This window comes from Plecotus auritus (genome assembly GCF_963455305.1).
Source record: "Plecotus auritus genome assembly, chromosome: 8".
NCBI classification, from domain to species: Eukaryota; Metazoa; Chordata; class Mammalia; order Chiroptera; family Vespertilionidae; genus Plecotus; species Plecotus auritus.
The window spans coordinates 129,497,848-129,517,376 of record NC_137782.1 but is presented as its reverse complement, the minus strand read 5'-3'; the positions used below and the strand labels follow the sequence as shown (position 1 = coordinate 129,517,376).

Below are 19,529 nucleotides of genomic sequence, written 5' to 3'. Positions count from 1 at the left end.
CTCCCAGACCCAGCACCAGCTCCCCCAGGCTCCTCAAACCCCACGTGTCCATCCAATACAACACGCTGTCCTCCCTCAAACGGGTCCCGCCTTGTGCCTCCATCTCATCACGTGATACCTACATCTGCCTGGTTGTTCAAAACCAGAAAGCCGGGCACACATCCTGCATCTCCCTTTCCCTCCCACCACATGCAGCTCCAAAATTCTCACGAAGCTGCCTCCTAACTCTCTCGAAAAGGACCCACTTCCCTCGATGCCCACTGCCAACAGCCTGGTCCAAGCCACCATCATCTCTCGCTGGACGCCCGCCACAGCCTCCTGATGGCTGCTTCTCCCCCAGAGCTCCAACCCAGCCTCGCCATGCAGCCATGGGGACCGTTCGAAAGCAGCATCTGTGGGCCTGCTTTGCACAGCCCTTCTGATGACAGTGACCCTCTGTGTTGGCTCCCAAGTTTCCAGCACCACCTGACCCACCTCATCTTGCTCCACTCTCTGCTCCAGCTGCAGACTTTGCTCAGCTCTGGAACATGCTATGTGCTGCCTTCACCCCAGGTGACCTCAGCCCACGTGTCCCATCGCCCACTGTGCGCCCAGCCAACTCTAGCCCTTCCTCCAGGTCCCAGAAAATGCCACTTCTCTCAAGACTCTGTTGGGGCTCCCCACTATCTCCTCCCACACCCAGCTCAGTTGGTCCTACCCTAACACTCCTCATCCTTCATTTTCTATTCCCTGTTTCATTGTTGTGTTCACTGCTTCATCCTGAGCTTAGAGATGTCTGTCTCATTCATGGTTCTAACGTCTAACCCCAGCACCTAGCCCAGTGTGAAGGAGTCAGCGCTGAATAAGTATTTGTTAATTAATGGCCTAACAACATCTGCCTGTCCTGCCCTTTAGCCCCTCCCCTCACTGACCTCTGACATCTGTGGGAAGAGGCTGATGGCCAGAGGCAGGGCCAAGCCGAAGGCTGCCAGGCACACGAGGCTTTGCACAGGGAGGAGCAGCCGGGGACGCGCCTGCAGGAGAGCCGTCCTGTGAGGAGAGGAGGAGGCAGCCCGTGAGAGCGGAGACAGGGTGAGCAGCCCCGGGTCACCACACTGGGTCCTATCAGAATGCAGGACCAGGGCAGCATGGTTCTGGGCCAGCACCAGCCCGTGGCTAAATAGTTGTGGTGGAATTCTGTCTTTGGGTCTTCCCCAAGCGGCACCCTGCCCCCAAGCCCTGCCCTGAAGGACACTGCTGGTTGAACTCTCAACCATAAATCATATATGAGCACTTGTGGGGGACACGACAGAGGAGGCTGTCATCCCTGTGCCTGGGGAGACACACAGGAGAGTAAGATCACCTTCGAAGGTAGCACCTGATGAAATAGCAAACAAACCAGAGTAGGTGCCAAGTGCAGGGGAGGAGTCAGACCACACATAACACGGGCACATACATGTGCACACATATATACACACGCACACATATACTTCACAGTGTTGTCCAGCAAAGCCTTATAGACCACACACACATACATACATGTATACATACTCACACACATGCACACATGTACTCACACATACCCATATATATGCATACACATGTATACACACACACATATACACACAGCAGGCGGGGATGATCCCCTTCTGTGTGTGGGAACAGAACATTCCCCACTGACTATTTCATCAACTTCAATCCAAGAGCCACGGAGAGGGGCAGTGACTTGCCCAAGGTCAAGGCTAGATCTGCTGGAGGCCAGCTGGCTGCTGCCTGGACTCCTGACTCCCTGCAAGTGCTGCCACCCCTTGCTGCTCCTGGATCCACCTTCAGGACCCAAATTTCATCGCCTGCATGTCACAGCTGACACCCACTCTCTAGGACAAGCTTCGAAGATGGGATTCCTGGGCAGAAGAGTGGATGAAAAACCTCCCTCCAGGCCCTGGGTCCCCTAGCTCCATGACAAAAAGGGCTGTCTGGACAGATTGGGGGCATACCAACTGGCAGATAGATATTCCTTTACTGCGTTGTCCACCGTATTGTATGGTGAAGACCCTGAGCATCTGCTTGGGGAGGTCCAGGGTAGGGTGCGCCACCAGGATAGATGACGGGACGATTTGCCAGGGGACGTTGGGTGGGCTAAGTCTGACCCCAGTCACTGTGTCAGCTTCCACAGGCCTGTGACTGGCTCCTGGTACGAAGACGATATAATCCGGGCTCTTGCCCCGGCCCCTCAGGAGCAGGACTGCCTGTGGCCACTGGCAGGTGAGAGGCCCTCCTGGGGGCAGGGCCTTGGTGAGGAGCAGGTAAACCCCACACCACCTTCACCTCCTGGGACAAGAATCCCAGGAGCACTTGGCCTTGAGCGGACAGCTACTAGGATCAGCAGTTCTCAAACTTGGTGTATAGGCAGCTGGTTGAAAATGCAGACACCCAAGGGCCCCTTCCCCATGAAATCCTGATTCAGTTGGTATAGCACCTGGGAACCTGCATTTCAAACAACCTTCATGAGTCTAAAACAGGTGATCTGATCGGTCCCAGTCACTTCTGAGAAACCCTGGTCCAGGATATTCCTGCTAAGGGACAGTAAGATCCAGTTACTGGTCAATTCTATGCAAGTGAAAGGCCTGGACAGAGTAAGTGCTGACTAATTGTGCATTGTTATTGCCCTTGTATGTGCAGGAAAGAGGGGGGGTCCTGGTGGCTGGGCTGTTCTCCAGCCTTTCCCACCAGCCCAGACCTCAAGATCTGTCCAGCTGTTGAATTAAGTCCGAATTGAGTTGCTGGAGAGGGAAGTTTCCACAGCATCAAGAGTTGCAGGACAAAAGTGCCTGAATCAAACTCAAACCTACCTGACCTCCCCCTTGGCCTCGGTCCAGTGGCCCCATGCTCTCCCTCTCCTCCACACAAGCCTCCCACTAGCCACGGACTCGGCCCGAGGCCTCCTGGGCTTCCACAGGAGTCATGGAGGGGACAGGAGAAAGGCTGAGATGGGCCCTGAGACCTTTCTGATGAGGATCAACTAACTTCTCCAGCAGGACAAGCGGGTGGGATACAGGGCTCACTCTCCAGACTTGCACACAGACCTGGAGCCCAGCCCTGCGAGGCTTTGGAAGGCAGCCGGGACCTCAGTCCCCAGGGGGAAGAGCACAGGGGGAGTGGAACTGGAGGGTGTGACTCCCTGGGGTATAGACTGAGGGCAAGGAAGGTGTCAGGGAGGAAGAAGGTGGCAGGTGAGGGACAGGCCATGAACTCATCCTTGGGAATTCCAGACAGACCCCCTTCTATGTGGGGCCGTGACCCTGGCTTCTCTCTCAGGGTGGCTGGCTGAAGTCCCCACTGGGCAGGGGACTCAGGAAGTCCAGGAAGGAGGCAGGCCCGAGACTGCAGCCAAGCAGGAGGCTCCTTAGAAGTCCCAGCCCAGCGCAGGCACTGGAGTGAACACAGCAGGACAGGGGGAGGGGAGGAGAGGTGGGAAATGGCAGGGAGGGATTGGAAAGGCAGCTGGGGGAATTAAAATATGCAGATGGAGAGATGTGCGACTGACTGGGAGAAAGGAAAGACCCGGATCCCAAGGAGTGAAGGAGGCAGGAGCAGCCTCAGGAACCACCATGGAGGTTGTGAGCTGAACCCCAGACCCAGCTGAAACCCAGGCTGGGGTGGGGGGTGAACTCCAGGGGAGGGGGTGGGGGGCTGAGGGCAGAGAGCCCCGCACTTGCCTGGGAGTTAGGGAGATTGTGGGGGAGGGGCCGATCTCCCAATCTCCCAGCCTGGGGTCTAAAACCAGCCTCCTCCTCAGCAGTGAGGCTGTGCTGGGTGAGAGGATGTGTGCTGGGGAGTGGGCACCCCTCAGAGGGAGGCCCGCGCTGTGGGCTGGGAGCTGAGGCTCCTCTGCTTCTGACTTCAGACACCTTTCCTTTGAGTCTCAGAGCCAGGGACACCTGAACGTCCTGGGGCCCACTCTCTCCTAGCAGGAAACCCAGGACTTCATGTAGGTCAGAGGGCTCCTCACAGAGAGGAGAAACTGAGGCCAGAGGTGAAGCATGCTGGGCCCCAGCCCCACACACAACAAACAGCTCCTATCCCCACGGCTGTGCATTCCCTCAGCACTTGGAGCAGTTCGAGTTTGCACTCCATTAATTTGCAAGCAGGCTGCTTGGTAAGTGTTCTTTTGTCTTTTCCCTCTGACTCCCTCACTGAGGGTGGGGCCACCTCCTCCAAACCCTCCTCAGCAGGGCCCTGCCACTAGCACCCCGCATGGGAAGGCCATGGGGTGCTGAGTGGGGCCCCTTCAAGGAGCCAAGGGCCTGCCGGATGCCAGGCCCCAGGGGACAAAATGGAGAAGCTGGCCGAGTCGTCTTCCTCCAGGTGGGAAACTGAGGCTGAGGGAGTCTCTTGAACCAAACCAGTCCAATAGCGAGAGAGCAAGAACCCAGAGTTCACTTTCCTACCAGGAGTCTCAGCAGGTGCTGCTACACTGCCCTCCCACCGCCCAGTCTTGCAATTCCCCATATCCGTGAATTAGTAAGTCTTGGAGGGCACAAACTGGGTCTTTTTCATTTTGATATTCCTGGGCGAACCCGGGCTGGACTCTTCCTTCTCCCCAGAGACTGTCCAAGAGGCCTCAGGGGAAGACCAGCCAAGTGCAAAGCCAACGTGTCTCTACGGGCCCAGCGGGCTTCTTCGGACCTTGAGCTGAGCCAGACTCAGGACAGCCAGACTCTGAGCAGATCCCAGGCCAGGGAGGCTCAGACCAGAACCAGCCCTCCCACCCTCGTGCCTCTCAAAGCCGAGTGTAAGCTCCCAAACAAATGGGACGCTAACCAGCACTGCACTTTCTGTAAACTCAACTCAGATGCCAACCGGGAAGGCATCACAGACCACATCTTCCCCCAGGAAACTCCAGGCTCAGGATTTGGCCGCCTAAAGACAGAAGCCCTACCTTCCCAATTTCTCCTGTGGTGTCCCTGTGTACTGCAGTGGCTGGTATTTGGGGACAGCCTCCATTCACAAGGCAGCTCGTACACAAGGCTCAAAAGCAATTGCCTTCCCAGGATCTGTTTAGTTTTGCAACTTACATACGAGATTGACTGTCTTATATCCCGGGGCTCAACATACCATGCCCTGACCAGGTGCTCAACATGCCATGCCCTGGCCAGGCGCTCCACCCTTACACCCAGCAGCAGGGGAGGAGAGTGGTGGGTGTAAGGGTGGAACACACTTAGCTTCTGTTGGGTCGGGCTCCTTGATACAACAGGCCCACGTGTTGCCCAGAAAGCCCTCTCTTCTGCCAAAGCCCCATTTTGCTCTCAGAGTCAACTGCAGCCCCTCTCCTGTGGACCAGCCTTCCTTGCTGCTGGGCCCACAGTGCTCCCTCCCCTCAAGGTCACCTGGATCCTGTTCACACATTGCCCCATCCCACCTGCAGCTGACCTGTGTGTGGGTCTACCCATCTCCCGTATCATGAGACAGGCTTTCTGAGGTCAGGCCCCCAAATCCTCTCTTCCCCACTCTCCACGCAGGCCAGGACCCAAAGACATGCTGATTAGGCGATGTGATCTGGAGACCCAAGCCGCAGCCAGTGTGGCAGGAAGGGCACAGCTTTGCAGCCACAGTCCTGGGCCACTGCTGCCTCTGCCATTTCCTAGTGCAAGCAGACGACAAAGCCTTCGCCTTCCTTTTCTCATCTGTAAAACCAGACACCATATTTACCTCATCGCACTGTGGTGAAGGCTGAATGATTCACTTCATTTCATTCATTCATTCATTCGTTCATTCAACAAACACAGAGCATCTACTATGTGCTGGGAACTGTGCTAGATGCTTTGCAGGGCAGTAAATAAGAGGAATTTACTTGTCATTGTGAAGATTACATTACAGTGAAGTGGGCAGATAATAGACAACCAGATAAAGAATCTCAGCTATTGCTAAGCACTGTGAATAAAAATAAGGCAATGTGAGGGGAGTGGGGGTGCCTGTTACCTCCATGGGGTGGTCAGGGGGGGCCTCTTTGGGGTGGAATTTGGGCAGAGGCCTGGCTGAGAGGACTGGGATGCAGTCAAGTGCTTGATGAATATTAGCTGTTATTATAATTGGTGTTTTGGGAATAAGAAGGTCTCCAAACTGAGGAGAATATCCTGCCCCAGAACCCCAGAGGGAGTGCCCCCAACCCTTCCCTTATCTTACGCTGCCCCCAAGCCCAACTGAGCTCCCTCCCAGGCTGGACCCCCAGGAGGGAGACAGCTGTCTCCTCCGTTTTTTTTACCTGCACCCCAGGGGTCTGCATCTCCAGGCTTTTATTCATCTTGTCCCCCTCCCCCCGCCCACCTAGGCCCTTCCCCACTCCTTTCCTCCTGGATTCACCCTAATCCTACCCAAAGCACGTGAAGATGGGCCCTGGCCCTCCCTCCCTGCTCAGCTTCTCCTTCCAGCAGCATTTCAGTCTTCACAACTCAATTTCACACCCATTAATTAATACAATCACTCTATCATTGTTTTATTATTGTGTTCCCTCATTTCTTTTCAGTCATGGCAAGTGTGTGTTCTCTGAGCATCCCTCTGAGGGAGGCAGGGAGGTTGGTACTGTTTGTGTTTTAGAAATGGAGAAACTGAGGCTCCGTGGCAGGGACATGCCTCATGCTGGCGCCCTTTTTAGTCCTCAGACTCTCTTCACAACTGGTCCTGCCCTGTGCAGCAATAGTGCGTGTACACACACACACACACACACACACACACACACACACTTATGCACACACGCCAGAATCTCCAGTTGTTCAGGGCAGGGCTAGCCTCCCCAGCAACCTAGCATGGGGTCCTGCACAGTTAAAGCCCATGAATTCTCACAGATTCCAGTAGCATTGCCTGGGACAGTCTGAATAAACTAGCCCCCTCCCTCATCCCATCCCTTGATCTGGGCAAGCAGTGCCCTCCCTCCCCCTCCTGCCCAGTGGTGGCCCTGTGGTCTTGGCTGCCCCAACTCACTTCTCCAGCATGGACATGACGATTGGAGGGAGCACCAGGATGGGCATGGGGAGGACCACTCGCGTCAGCGCCGTCTCCAGCAGGGCCTGAGGGGCAAGCAGACGCTGTGGTGAGTGGGGCTCCCAGGTGGGGGCACAGCCGCCTGGCAGTCAGTCCTACCCCAGAGTCCCGAGGTGTGTGCATCACTGCTAAGCATGTCTGGCTGAGTGGAATAATTCATGGATTTGCTCACGAAGCCATACTCCAACAACCGAGAAAAGCCACCCCCGCCTTCTCATCACACACATTTGAAGAGCAGATCCCTGTCACCTGCCACATGTGGGGGTGGGGCAGCAACACAGAAGTGCCCAAGGGGGTGCCTCGGGTGGGTGGCAGGTGCAGGGGCTTGGGGGAAGCAGAGGAAAACTTGAGATGCTCTAAAATCTAAGCAGGCCCTGGGAGGACCCCAGCAAAGAGCTGGGGCCTGGTGCCGACGGGGGACAGAGACTCTGGGGATTGCTGTTTTCTGACATCCCTTAAAGACAAAGATCCGAGGAGGAGGAGGCTTTCTCGGTGACCAGGGGGACGCACTTCTGCTGAGTGTCGGAGTCTTCCAATGGCTCTGCCTGGGCCTGGCTCTGGAACTCTCTTGGGATTCCCGGCAGAGGGCACAGTCAGGGCACAGCTCAGTGGCACTCTTGCACTCTGCCGGTCATTGTGGGGAGTCCCTTTAACCCCACAGGCTTGGGCCCTCCAGGAACGACTGGTAGCCCCCGGGTCCCTGCTCTTCCCTTAGACAGCAAGGGGCTACAGCCAGGCTGGGGAATACCGAAGGGCTGCAGAGAGCTTGGGGCTCCTGCCCTTTGGACCATGAAGAGGACCATCAACATCAGCCTCCCTCACAGCAAGTCAAGAAAGAGTATAGGGTTAGAGAGGAGGTTGGTACCAGGGAGGAAACTGAGGCCAAATCCCTTCTGATGACAGGCTCAGGGTTGAAAATTTCTCCCAGGAACTGGGGTCCTTTGTGACCAGCCTCAGGAAGGCCTGGGAGAGGGTCCCTCCAGCCTCCCTCCCAAGCGGGAATGAGGGGGCCCAGAGCCCGTGTGCGGTGGGGGGGCGGGGGGGGGAGGAACAGAGGGCACAGCATTGGCGCTGGCAACCTGAGCCCCTTCCCTTCAGAGCCTTGGTTGGGCACTCACTTTCCCTGAAACAGTGGGGAGGGGAGGCTGGATGAGAGAGGGCTCTCCCCACACTGGAGGCTTATAGAGGAGGCCGCCCTGACAGAGGTGAGGCTCGGGCCCCTGTGGGAGCTGAGGAGGGACAGTGCCTGGAGCAGAAATGCTTGGCTACCTCACAGCTGAACCCCCCAGTCCCAGCACTTGGAAGCCAGAGCAGGGAGAGCCACTGATCACCACTGGGAAGAGGGCTGGACACAAGCATACTGGAGTTAAAAAATATTACAATTGCTGGAGTGGGTGAGGCGGTGAAACCAGAGGTGGGAAAGGGCCTTCCGGTAACAAAACATTCTCCTCCAGCCACCCGCCAGGCCCCGGCAAGCCTGAAATCCCGCACCTTAGCGCACTCACGCCTCACTCCCCAGCGAGGCGTCAAGTGCAGGAGGGCTGATTAGCACAGAACCGCAAAGCACCCGTGCCCACGCTTCCTCATCTTACCCAAGAGGACATGAAAGCCCAGGGGACCGGTCCCAGGTCCTGGGAGGGAAGGGAAAGCTCTGGGGTCTATTCTGCCCTCACCAATTAACAGATCAGAGAAGCTGGGTCCTGAGGGGCTGTGAGGAGAGATAGGGACAGTTTGCAGCGGTGAGGAGAGGGCATCTGGAGAGAAACAGGGATGTCTAGGGAACAGGCGTGGCTGGGCCAGACCTCCAGGCTGGGGCTCATACAGATGGCAGGTGGGGCCGGTGAGGAGGAGAGATTAAGAGGACAAAGCAAGGGTGCTGTGAACAACAGTCTTTGAGGAATGAAAACATTTAGGGGAAACCCACACCCTCCCCGTGGCTTCCCCCCCCCCCCCCGCCCCCTGAGCCTTGGGAGGACCCACATGTCTGGCTGCGATCCTGGAGGAGCCCACGAGGTTGCCATCACCATCCAGGACATCAATCCCTTCTTCCAGCTCCCCGTACCGCATCAGGACCACGTTGCAGATATTGGCGCTGGCTGGAGAGAGAGAAGGGAGCAGGAGTGAGGGGGAGCATGGCATTCCACTTGGTAGGACCACTGGGCTCCACCCTCGCCCAAGCAACGGAGTTCTGAACAGACGCCAAGCTTGTGTTCAAATGCAGTGGGGGAAGGTGTGGTTCTGGTGCCTGTCAGCTTGGTGAGGGGTCTGGGGGACCTTGAGAACCTGGTGAGCAAGGCTGGAAAACAACCAGTGTTAGGGAAGAAGGGGGAACTGCTCAGGGCTTACAGAGCGGCCAGTTATCAAGGAGACTGCCCCCTGCAGGCCGGCCAAATGGGTGCCCATCTGGGGGGCTCTCTGGCCTGAAGACGCATCCCCCACTGGTGCCTGATGTTCCCCCATCAGCAACTCAGCACCCCACATCCAGCCCCTTGCTCCTCAGAGTGAATCAGGTTCCCTGAGATTTGCTTCTCTGACAGCAGGTGCCAGAGCGGCAGGAACCTCAGTGCTCACCCAGCACCGCCCCCTCATCATATGGATGGAAAATTGAGGCTCACGGTGTGTGTGTGGGGGTGGGGAGGGTGGGAGAGGGATTTATCTGAGGTCACATAGCAAAGTGGGGCAGAGCTGAAAGGTCACAGAGCCTGGTCCTCTGGATACCCAGGAGATGGGAAGAGGGCGGGGTCAGGCAGCGCTACAGGAATACCCTTCTACTTTTGGCTTCAGAAGGTTGGTTCATCCTTTGACCATGCCCACCCATCTCAGCTGAGATAATGGGGGCCTGGGCTGAGGGGAGGGTTCCTGGATCCATAGTAAATACTGGATGCCAGAGTTTGGGGGCCACCCATCAGCTGGTGACTAGCCACGGGGGACTCACAGGGCTGGGCCTGGGCCCGAGGCTGGGTGTGGGTGCTGACCTCGCCTGAACTCCTCCAGCTCTGCTCCAGGATGAAAGTGGGGGAACTTGGGGGTGGTGGGCGGGTGGGGAGTGGGGGGTGACAAATGTGGAGCCTGCCTGCTTCACTCCTCCCCCCCAAGCGCCTTGCTGTGTTTAAAGTTTTAATTTTTGCTAATTAATGTCAATTAATTTTGTATAATGAGTGTTTAATTTTGGGGAGTGTGTGAGCCTGGGAGCGACTGCAGTTCTGGGCTGTGAACGCTGATTAGCATCAACACCTGCTGCTTCCCCACTCCCTCCAGTGGGGCGGGGGGGCACCAGGGTTTGGGGAGCTGGAGGGCGGCAGGGCCTGGTGGGCAGGTGGAGTGGGAGGAGGACCGCAGATGCTCCTGGTGCCTGAGCCAACGCTGGGGAGCAGAGGGGCCCAGGGTGCTCGCGGCTGGGGGACAGGGTTCTGCAGGTGAGGGGTGGCTTGAAGCCCTGGGGTCTCTGAGCCTCAGTCTCCTTTCTCAATAAAGTGGAAGGTGGAACAAGCAGAGGGAAGCCCAAGAGGCTCTGCAGTCTTTGGAGAGAAAAACAGGAGACCAAATACAGTTTTTAAATGTATTTACAGCACAGATGTCCTCTTTGAGCAGCTCCCATGTTTCCACAAGACACTCAGCCGCAGTGGTACCCACGGGCAGACCTCCTCTGCGCCAGGCCACTCCTGTCCACGCGGCAGGCGCGCTCAGCGGTCTGACACAGTGGCTCTCAACCGGGGGTGATTTTGTGAGACACCTGGCAACATTTGGAGACATTTTTGATGATCACAGCCTGGTGTGTGTAGGGGTTGCTATAGGCCAGTGGTCGGCAAACTCATTAGTCAACAGAGCCAAATATCAACAGTACAACGATTGAAATTTCTTTTGAGAGACAAATTTTTTAAACTTAAACTTCTTCTAACGCCACTTCTTCAAAATAGACTAGCCCAGGCCGTGGTATTTTGTGGCAGAGCCACACTCAAGGGGCCAAAGAGCCGCATATGGCTTGCAAGCCGCGGTTTGCCAACCACTGCTATAGGCCATCGAGTGGGTAGAGACCAGAGATGCTGCTAAGCATCCTACAATGCACAGCACTGCCCCACAGCAAAGAATTATCCAGCTCAAAGTGTCAGTAGTGCTGATGTTGAAAACCCCTGTGTCACACACATCTAGAGACCCCCAGGATTAGGAAAGTGAATCTGATGTCAAGGAAGAGAGGTTGGGAACCCCAGTTTCAGGACAGCTGGGCTTGGGTTCTAATTCTGATGCCGAATCTCCCCCTCCTCACCCTCAGAAGAGAGGTCCCGCCAGCGCCAGGCCCTCCCAGGGCTCAGGGCCAGGAAGGGCCCCCACAGTGGCCTTGGGAAGGGGGGCACCTAGCCTGTGTGTTTAGTGGCGACAGGGATGCTCTTCGTCCTTTACCCCCTGGGGCTGCCAGGCCTGCAGTTCCCAGGAGCCCCAACACAACCACCGGAGAGGGTACTGGGGGTTTCTGCCCTGAAAGGCATCCATCTCTGCCCTTGGAGAACAGCTTCCTCCACCGCTGTTCTGGGAAAGGCAAGGCTACAGGAATGTGGTCCAGGAACGAGCCTCTACTTCAAGTCAGGAGGGCCAGCTCACTCTGCAAACTCCTCCCCCGACTCCCCTGGGTGCAGAAGGAGGGGCTGCATGAAGGGCTCCATGGGATCTCCGGTCGCAGCCTCCTTACCAGTGCTCATACCAGGTCAGGGGAAGCCAGGAATGGTGGAGACATCTCTAGCTCCGTGTGTGCGTGCGTGTGCGTGTGCATGTGTGTGCGTGTGTGTAGGAAAAAGACAAAGAAAAGAGACAGTGTGGATTTGGAGCTGATGGCCCAGTAGCCCTAGGTGACATCCTGCTTGCTCTCCTCAATTTTCAAGTATGCGATGTAGCCACATCAGGACAGAGCAGGACTTTGGTTCAAATACAAAATGACTTGATACAAAAGAGAAAGTATGAAAGGGAGTAAAACCCAGCCTCCCTCTCCTCATCAGCGCTTCCAGGGCACTTTTCCAGAATGAGAAAGCTGCCCTCTCCTCTAAGCTGTCTGGGTAGGAAAAAAGGCAGATAATACCCTAAAAGCCACCTCAGAATGAGGGCAACCCCCAGGCTCCTCCCTTAGAACACCCCCATCGTACAGCCTACTCAAATGGCACATGCACCGTCATTTCTTCTGTTGACTGTGTATACTGGTTGTCCATTTATTGGGCACCTGCTGTATGCACAGGTTAGTTGATATCACCTTTGAGCATTGAGATTGCTGGCCTGTTTCAGTCATTTCATTTCCATGATCTCATCCAGAACATTCAGTTCTGTTGTCTTCCTTCCAAGCCATCCCAGGTCCCTCCCATCGGTTCCTGGCCAGTCCAGCTCCCAAGTCACAGACACTGAGAGCCGGAAGGGAATAGCGAGTGGAAAAGACAGACAAAGAGCAACCAAAACTAAGACCAACCATCGGTGGCCACAGTCTCCTTTCCAGCACAACAGCAAGACTGACTATTGACAGTATCACAGGTTAATTAAACAGTCTGTTAGTGATAATGCTAAGAAAGCTGGCACATTTTCAACTCAGATTGACACCATTCAAGACTCAGGCATAACTGATGTTGGAGCAGTGATGCTGGGAGATGTCACGGGCGGAGAGAGAGAATGAGAGATCGCTGCGTGCTGATGCAAGCTCCGTGTCAAGTCCTGAGGAAAGTATGGCCTTGACTGCTGCAGATGTTCTCACATCAGACCCGTCGTGATGCACCATCATGCTGGGTGTGAGCAGCTATGAAGTGCCCCGTGTAAAAGGGACAGTGTGGGAAGAAGGAAGAGCAGCAGACAGAAGACAAATGTGCAAGAAAGCTCTCAAAAATAAGACTATAGGAGAGCTTGGCCCCTGAACTAGCACAGACACATAGATCAAAAGTTAATAGTCCAGCCCTGGCTGGTGTGTCTAAGTGGTTAGAGCATCGGCCGGAGCACCCAAGGGTTTCGGGTTCAATTTCCAGTCAAGGGCAAGTACCTGGGTTGCAGGTTCAATCCTCGCCCCGGTGGGGGCATGTGCAGGAAGCAACCAATCGATGTCTCTCTCACATTGATGTTTCTCTCTCGTGCTCTCTCTCTCCCCCCTCTCTCCTCCCACTCTCTCTAAAAGAAAAAAAAAAAAATCAATGGAAAAAATATCCTCAGGTGAGGATTAACAACAAGAAAAAAAGACCTAATAGTGCAGAGACTATTCCACCTGGCAGGGAGGGGGGGGGGGGCGGGGGATGAATTAGTACAGTGGTTGGCAAACTCATTAGTCAACAGAGCCAAATATCAACAGTACAACGATTGAAATTTCTTTTGAGAGACAAATTTTTTAACCTTAAACTTCTTCTAACGCCACTTCTTCAAAATAGACTCGCCCAGGCTGTGGTATTTTGTGGAAGAGCCACACTCAAGGGGCCAAAGAGCCGCATGTGGCTCGCGAGCCGCGGTTTGCCGACCACTGAGTTAGTAGTAAAGCAATTGTATCAACTCACAAGGGAAGGACTCTTCAGATATAGGGGTGAAGCAATAGGCTATCTATTCACTTAGGGAAAATAAAACACCATAAATCCTCTATCCCAAGATGCATTTTTCTCATATTTTAATGTTTGCAGAATCATGATATGCCTAACAATGGGTGTTTGAGGGAGGGGGATCTTATCGACTCCCCATCACAACTGCCTGGTCTTGGGTGAACATAGCCATGTGTATCTGTTCATTCAAGTGTCACCTCAGTTGCTTACAGCGATCCACACAGAATTTGAACTTAAACTTAGATCCCTAATTGTCGCCTAGAACTTCTTTTTAAAACGTACACTATAATGGAGCGCGGACGTGAAAAGTTATTGTACATGCGGAAGATCGTCTGCCAGATACCAGGCAATGCAATTAAAGGCAGCAGAAATTGCCAAACCATAGATAGCTACCCTAAAGAAATGCTTGCCCATATGTACAAAGAGACATTTACAAGGATGTTAATTATAGCACTGTTTGCAAGAGCAAATAATTAGAAACAACCTAAATGTCCACCATTTACGGAATCTACATGGGAAGCTCTCCAAAACAAACTTATATGAAAAGAGCTACTGCGTCTGCACAGAACGGTTTACAGAATGCACAGCTCGTAACTGGTACGCACACATCTGTGTGCACATAAACCCACAAGTGGAGTTTCGGACGCTTCACACTGCACAGAGCGCTCTCCTCGGGGAAGGAACCTAAATTTAGGAATTGGGGGGTGTTGCAGGACTTCCACTTTTTACCCTAAAATTCTCTACACTGTTTGCATTTTTACAATGAGAATAGAATCATGCTTTACTTGTTTAAAAATGGAAAAGAAATAGCCAAACTTCTTGAAGTAGATCATAAAAGTTTGAAAGCCAGCAGAGATTGGTGCGACCTATTCATGGGTCCGACACTTAGGCATCTATATGTCAGAAACTACCTAAGGAAGCTGATGAACTTCAGGAATATTTTTCCTGCAAGTAAAAAAAAAAAAAAGAAAGAAAAGAAACTGCAAGTGTAACCAAATAGGAACTGCAGATAAAGAATCCCCAGTTTCTTTCCTATGCTTTGAAATTACACTGTCTCTTTTGGACATAGGTTGCTGAACAGCATCACAACCACCATTGCCTTTCGCAATCCCTACCTCTAATCTGACCCTTCCAGCCCCTGGAAGATGTGGAGAAGGCTGAGACTCAAACTCTGTGGTGCTGAAGAAAGTGACTTGGATTGAACATGTAGTGAATGGTTATTTATTCCTTCAAATGAACAAGAAATACAGCCCTCTCCTCTTCTCAATGACTATTGCATTAATGCCTCTTATAAGAGAGGCATCTTAGAATAGAGAAGTGTGGCATTCAATATCTATTCCATAAGCTCTGTGATGAGAAATGGGAAAGTGACAAAATGACAAAGAGCTACTGATATTACTCTATTGAGGGTCATGGTGACTGACTCAACAGCTATTCTACCCCCAAAAGATTAGTCTAAACTAATTGTAATAATCCCTCCCTTGCCAGTAATTGGCTAGGAAAGAACACGTGATTGGTCCTAGCCAATGAGGGATGGTGGCAGGGGTCTTCTAGGAAAGGGCTCCTTTTATTTAAGAAGAGGTAGCAGGCAGTGCCTCCTGTCCTCTGGGCAGTGGTGGGTCTGAATGTGACCTTTGGAATTGCTGGTGCCATCTTCAGGGAGCTCCAGACAGAGGTGGAAGGTGAAGCCCCAGACAGAGAGGTGGAAGGAAGGGCCCTGGATGCTTCACCCAGGACTCAACCTTTGTAAAGTAATACTTTCCTCTGTACAGATGCTCAATGTCATTGATAATCACCAGAGAAATGCAAATTCAAAGCATAATGAAATATCACCTCACACCTGTCAGAATGGCTATCATCAACAAATCAACAAACAACAAGTGCTGACTGGGATGAGGAGAAAAGGGCACCCTCTTGCATAGTTGGTGGGAATGCAGACTGGTGCAGCCACTGTGGAAAGCAGTACGGAGTGACCTCAAAAAATTAAAAATAGAACTGCCATTTGACCAGTGGTTCCACTTCTAAGACTATATCTGAAGAAACCCAAAACACTAATTCGAAAAAATATATGCACCCCTATGATCATTGCAGCCTTATTTACAATAGCCAAGATCTGGAAGCAGCCCAAATGTTCATCAATAGATGAGTGGATAAAAAAGCTGTGGTACATGAATGGAATACTACTTGGCCATAAAAAGGAAGGAACTCTTACCATTTGTAACAGCATGGATGGACCTGGAGAGTATTATGCTAAGTGAAATAAGCCAGTCAGAGAAAGACAAGTATCACATGCTTTCACTCATCTGTGGACTCTAATGAACAAAATAAACTAACAAACAAAATAAAAACACTCTCATAAAGACAGAGAACAGACTGACAGCTGTTGGAGGGGAGGGATTTGGAGGCTGGGTGAAAAAGGTGAAGGTATTAAGCAAAAATAAGTAAAAAAATGAGTAAATAAATTCATTCACTTATTATTTAAGCCAGTTTGAGTGAGGGTTTGTAAAATGCAGCAAAAAAAATCCATAAAATTGTATAAAGAGCTTTAACAATTAAGAAAAAGATAGTGATAGAAATTACTGAAAAATATTTGAGTAGGAATTCGTAAAATGTTTAAAAAAATCAATGAACATGAACTCAGTCTTATTAATAGTCAAAAGTAGATTTTTGAATATCAGAAAACATAAATCCACAGGAGTTCTTTATGTTTTGGAGATTGGTTAAATAGAGTGTGGCTTGTTTTCTCACTTTGTTGATGGTGTATTCTGTCATATAGTTTAAAATGTAGTCAAATAAATAATCTTTCCCTCTCTGACATAAACTTTTTAAGGTGTCTTTAAGAAACTCTATGCTGACTCCAATATTCATCTATATTTTCTTCTAGAAGCTTTCACTTTTTTTCTAAAGTATGTTTTTATTGATTCTAGAGAGGGTGAGGGAGAGGAAGAGAAAGGGGGGAGAAAACATCAATCAGCTGCCTCCTAAATGCCCCCTAGTGGCAATAGAACTTGAAACCTGGGCATGTGCCCTATCAGGGAATCGAACCAGCCACCTCTCGGTGCATGGAATGATGCTTAATCAATTGAGCCACACTAGCCAGGGCTAGAAGCTTTAACATTTCACTTTTCACATTTCAGTCTTTAATCTATCTGGATTTATTTTTGTGTGTGGTATGAAATAGGAATATCTCTCTCTCTCTCTCTCTCTCTCTCTCTCTCTCTCTCTCTCTCTCTCTCTCTCTCTCTCTCTCCCTCCTCCCCCCCCCCCCAATCCTTCCTTTTTGGAAACCCAAATGCCCAATACACCTAAGAAAAAGGTTCTCAACTATACTGGAAATTGGAAAAATGAAAATTAAAATGAAAAAGGAACCATTTCATATGAACAAAAATTTTAAAAGATTGATAATACCAAGTTTGAAGAAGATGTACAGAAACAAAAGTTTGGACCTTGCAGGAAGAGTGAAAGCCAGTACACTCATTTGGGATACGGAGTAAAGCTGGAGATGTGCAAGCCCGCGGATGCGCTCATTCCACATCCAGGTGCAGACTCTAGACAGGCGATCCTCAACCCGGCTGCACAATAGAAACCAAACCTCAGACCCAGGCCTCAGCACCTTGGTAAAGCTCCCAGGTGGTCATTTGAAAACCTCTGTCCTGGAGAAGACACTCCTCCAGGTGTGCCCATGGCTACGTTGTTTAGTGCAAGTGCAATACTATGCATAACAACGAGAAACTGGAAACAACCTAAATGTCCCCAATTAATCAACTGTGGAATAGTCATAGAGTAGAATGCCTATAGCAGCTGAAATGAATGAATATGTATTTTATTTATTTACTTATTTATTTATTTGAATATATGTTCTTATTGATTTCAGAGAGAGGAAGGGAGAGGGAGAGAAAGACAGAAACATCAATGATGAGAGAGAATCATTGATCAGCTGTCCTGCACGGCCCCGACTGGGGATTGAACCCACAACCTGGGCATGTGCCCTACTGGGAGTCGAACCAGGGACCTCCTGGTTCTTGGATCGACGCTCAACCACTGAGCCATACCAGCCAGGCAGTTTCACTTTCTTCATCCTACCAGCAGGGCTTCTTGGAGATGGTGGTGTGTGAGCTGAGAAACAAAGGCCTGGCAGCCAAGGGAAGGCAGAGGGTAGGGCTGAGGTGGCGTGAAGTATGGTGACTCCAGGCCAGCAGGGCCGTAGGCAAAGGCCTGGGACGATGCTCAATCAATTGAGCCACACCAGCAGGGGCAGAGAGAGAGGCAGGAGGGAGGTCACAAGTTCACCTGGCTACGGCGATGGCTATGGCTATGGCTCTGAGGAATCTGAGTGGGGCCAAGCCCAGGGGCCAGGTTAAGAGAAGGACTCACAGGCCCCCAGAGGAACCTGGAGGCTGTGGACACCACATTATCATTGACCTGGGTGGAGGGAGCATAGGTCATGAGGCCCAGGACACAGCTGGCACCCTCCAGTGTCAAAGGAGGAGGATGGGCGAGGGGCAGGCCTGGGGCTGAGCCTGGGGCAGGTACACTGCTGTGGCCACCTTCCGGGGGAGGGTGGAATGAGCAGCAAGGCGGGAGCAATGGCGTGGGGGTGGGGTGGGGTGTGTGTGGCGGGGGAACAGTGACACCAAGACCCCTGTGGGCCGGGGGGCCGGGGAGCATGGAGATGGGGGAAGACATGGGCGACATGGGCACACTGTGTGAACGAACACAAGACCTTCTCGCAAAGGCTGCCCAGACATCCTGAGAAACGGACTACTGGTGAGCACAGAGATTTTTTCATGGGGATGAAATAAGTTGTAACATTTAACGTAAGAGACTGCTGTCGACAGCACAGGGAAAAGTCACTTCCCAGCAAGGGGATGCCGAGGCTGGCATTTCTGGTCTGTGCGGGAAGGTTACTCCCTCTGCAGGGAGTCGGCGGGCGGGTGCTGAGGCTCAGGCCTCCCCAGGGGGAGCTCAGAGCGCACGTGGGGGTCTTTATGAGCACAGGGCACTGCTTGTCCCTGCTGGGCATGGGTTCAACCACGCAGTCTGGGGGTGACCTTCAGAGCTCCCTGCCCTGCCACTTACACACATATATACAAGAGCCTGAGTACACGGCCATGCTTGCTAGGTGACCCCTGGGGTCTCCACCTCTCAGCTCCTGGCTAAAGCCCCTGCCCGACCTTTCCTGACAAGGTGCATCTACTCCTCTCGCCAGCGCCCCATCATGGCACCGGCTGGACTTCCTCTTGCTGGCCACTGCTCCCAGCCCCCACCCAAGGCCTCCCATGAAGGCTACTGAGGGGCCTGCCTCCGTGGGAATGGACTCTGCACGTGGAGCCTGGTGGCTGGACCTGGAGGTTTGTATTTTTCCGATGCCTCCTCAATTGACCTTTAATTACACTGTTTGCCCAGCTCCCCAAACCATTAACTTCCACCTCACAGCAACTGCATGTCAATTAATGGAGGGCCTGCTCCAAGCTCCAGCTCCTGAACACAATTAAGCGTGACAGTCCACAAATAAGAAAGAACTGGAGAATTAATTAAGGTCTAAACAAATTAATTACCAGTCCCCAATCGATTCTGATGCCAGCACACACCGTCTTTCCTAACATGTCCATGTATAAATAGAAACGAGATTTCCCACATGATTGCTGTTGTAGACCAGGGCCCAGCACGGCTCTGAAACCACCTCGGGGGAGAGGCTGCAGGGAGTGTCCTTGTGGCTCCCCACGTACTCCACACACACACACACACACACACACACACACACGCACACACACGCGCGCGCACACACACACGCGCACACACACACGTGCACACGCACACACGTGCACACGCACACACCCAGCTGAAAAACCAGGGGCCAAACTAGAGGTGCTCCTGGTGGGACACGGAACAGCCGGCCTCTGGACCACGCCCCTCAGTTTCTCAGCTACTGAAGTGAAGGGTATTCAAGTGGGCTGGAGTAGC

At 52.6% G+C, this 19,529-nt stretch overlaps 2 protein-coding genes across 4 annotated transcripts in view; one reads left to right on the top strand and one right to left on the bottom strand.

Moving 5' to 3' along the window:
- The window catches only part of STAMBP (STAM binding protein), a 762,428-nt gene that overhangs the window by 149,121 nt on the left and 593,778 nt on the right, over window positions 1-19,529 (top strand). The window lies entirely within an intron of this gene.
- The window catches only part of SFXN5 (sideroflexin 5), a 109,455-nt gene that overhangs the window by 17,769 nt on the left and 72,157 nt on the right, over window positions 1-19,529 (bottom strand). For 2 of the 3 annotated variants that reach the window (XM_080684752.1, XM_080684753.1), the window contains exons 11-13: window positions 9,001-9,116; window positions 6,961-7,046; window positions 912-1,029 (exon numbers count right to left, since the gene is read on the bottom strand). In XM_080684752.1, coding sequence (XP_080540878.1) covers window positions 912-1,029; window positions 6,961-7,046; window positions 9,001-9,116 — 320 coding nt within the window. The remainder of the gene's footprint in view (window positions 1-911; window positions 1,030-6,960; window positions 7,047-9,000; window positions 9,117-19,529) is intronic. The other variant, XM_080684754.1, reaches the window with a different exon arrangement.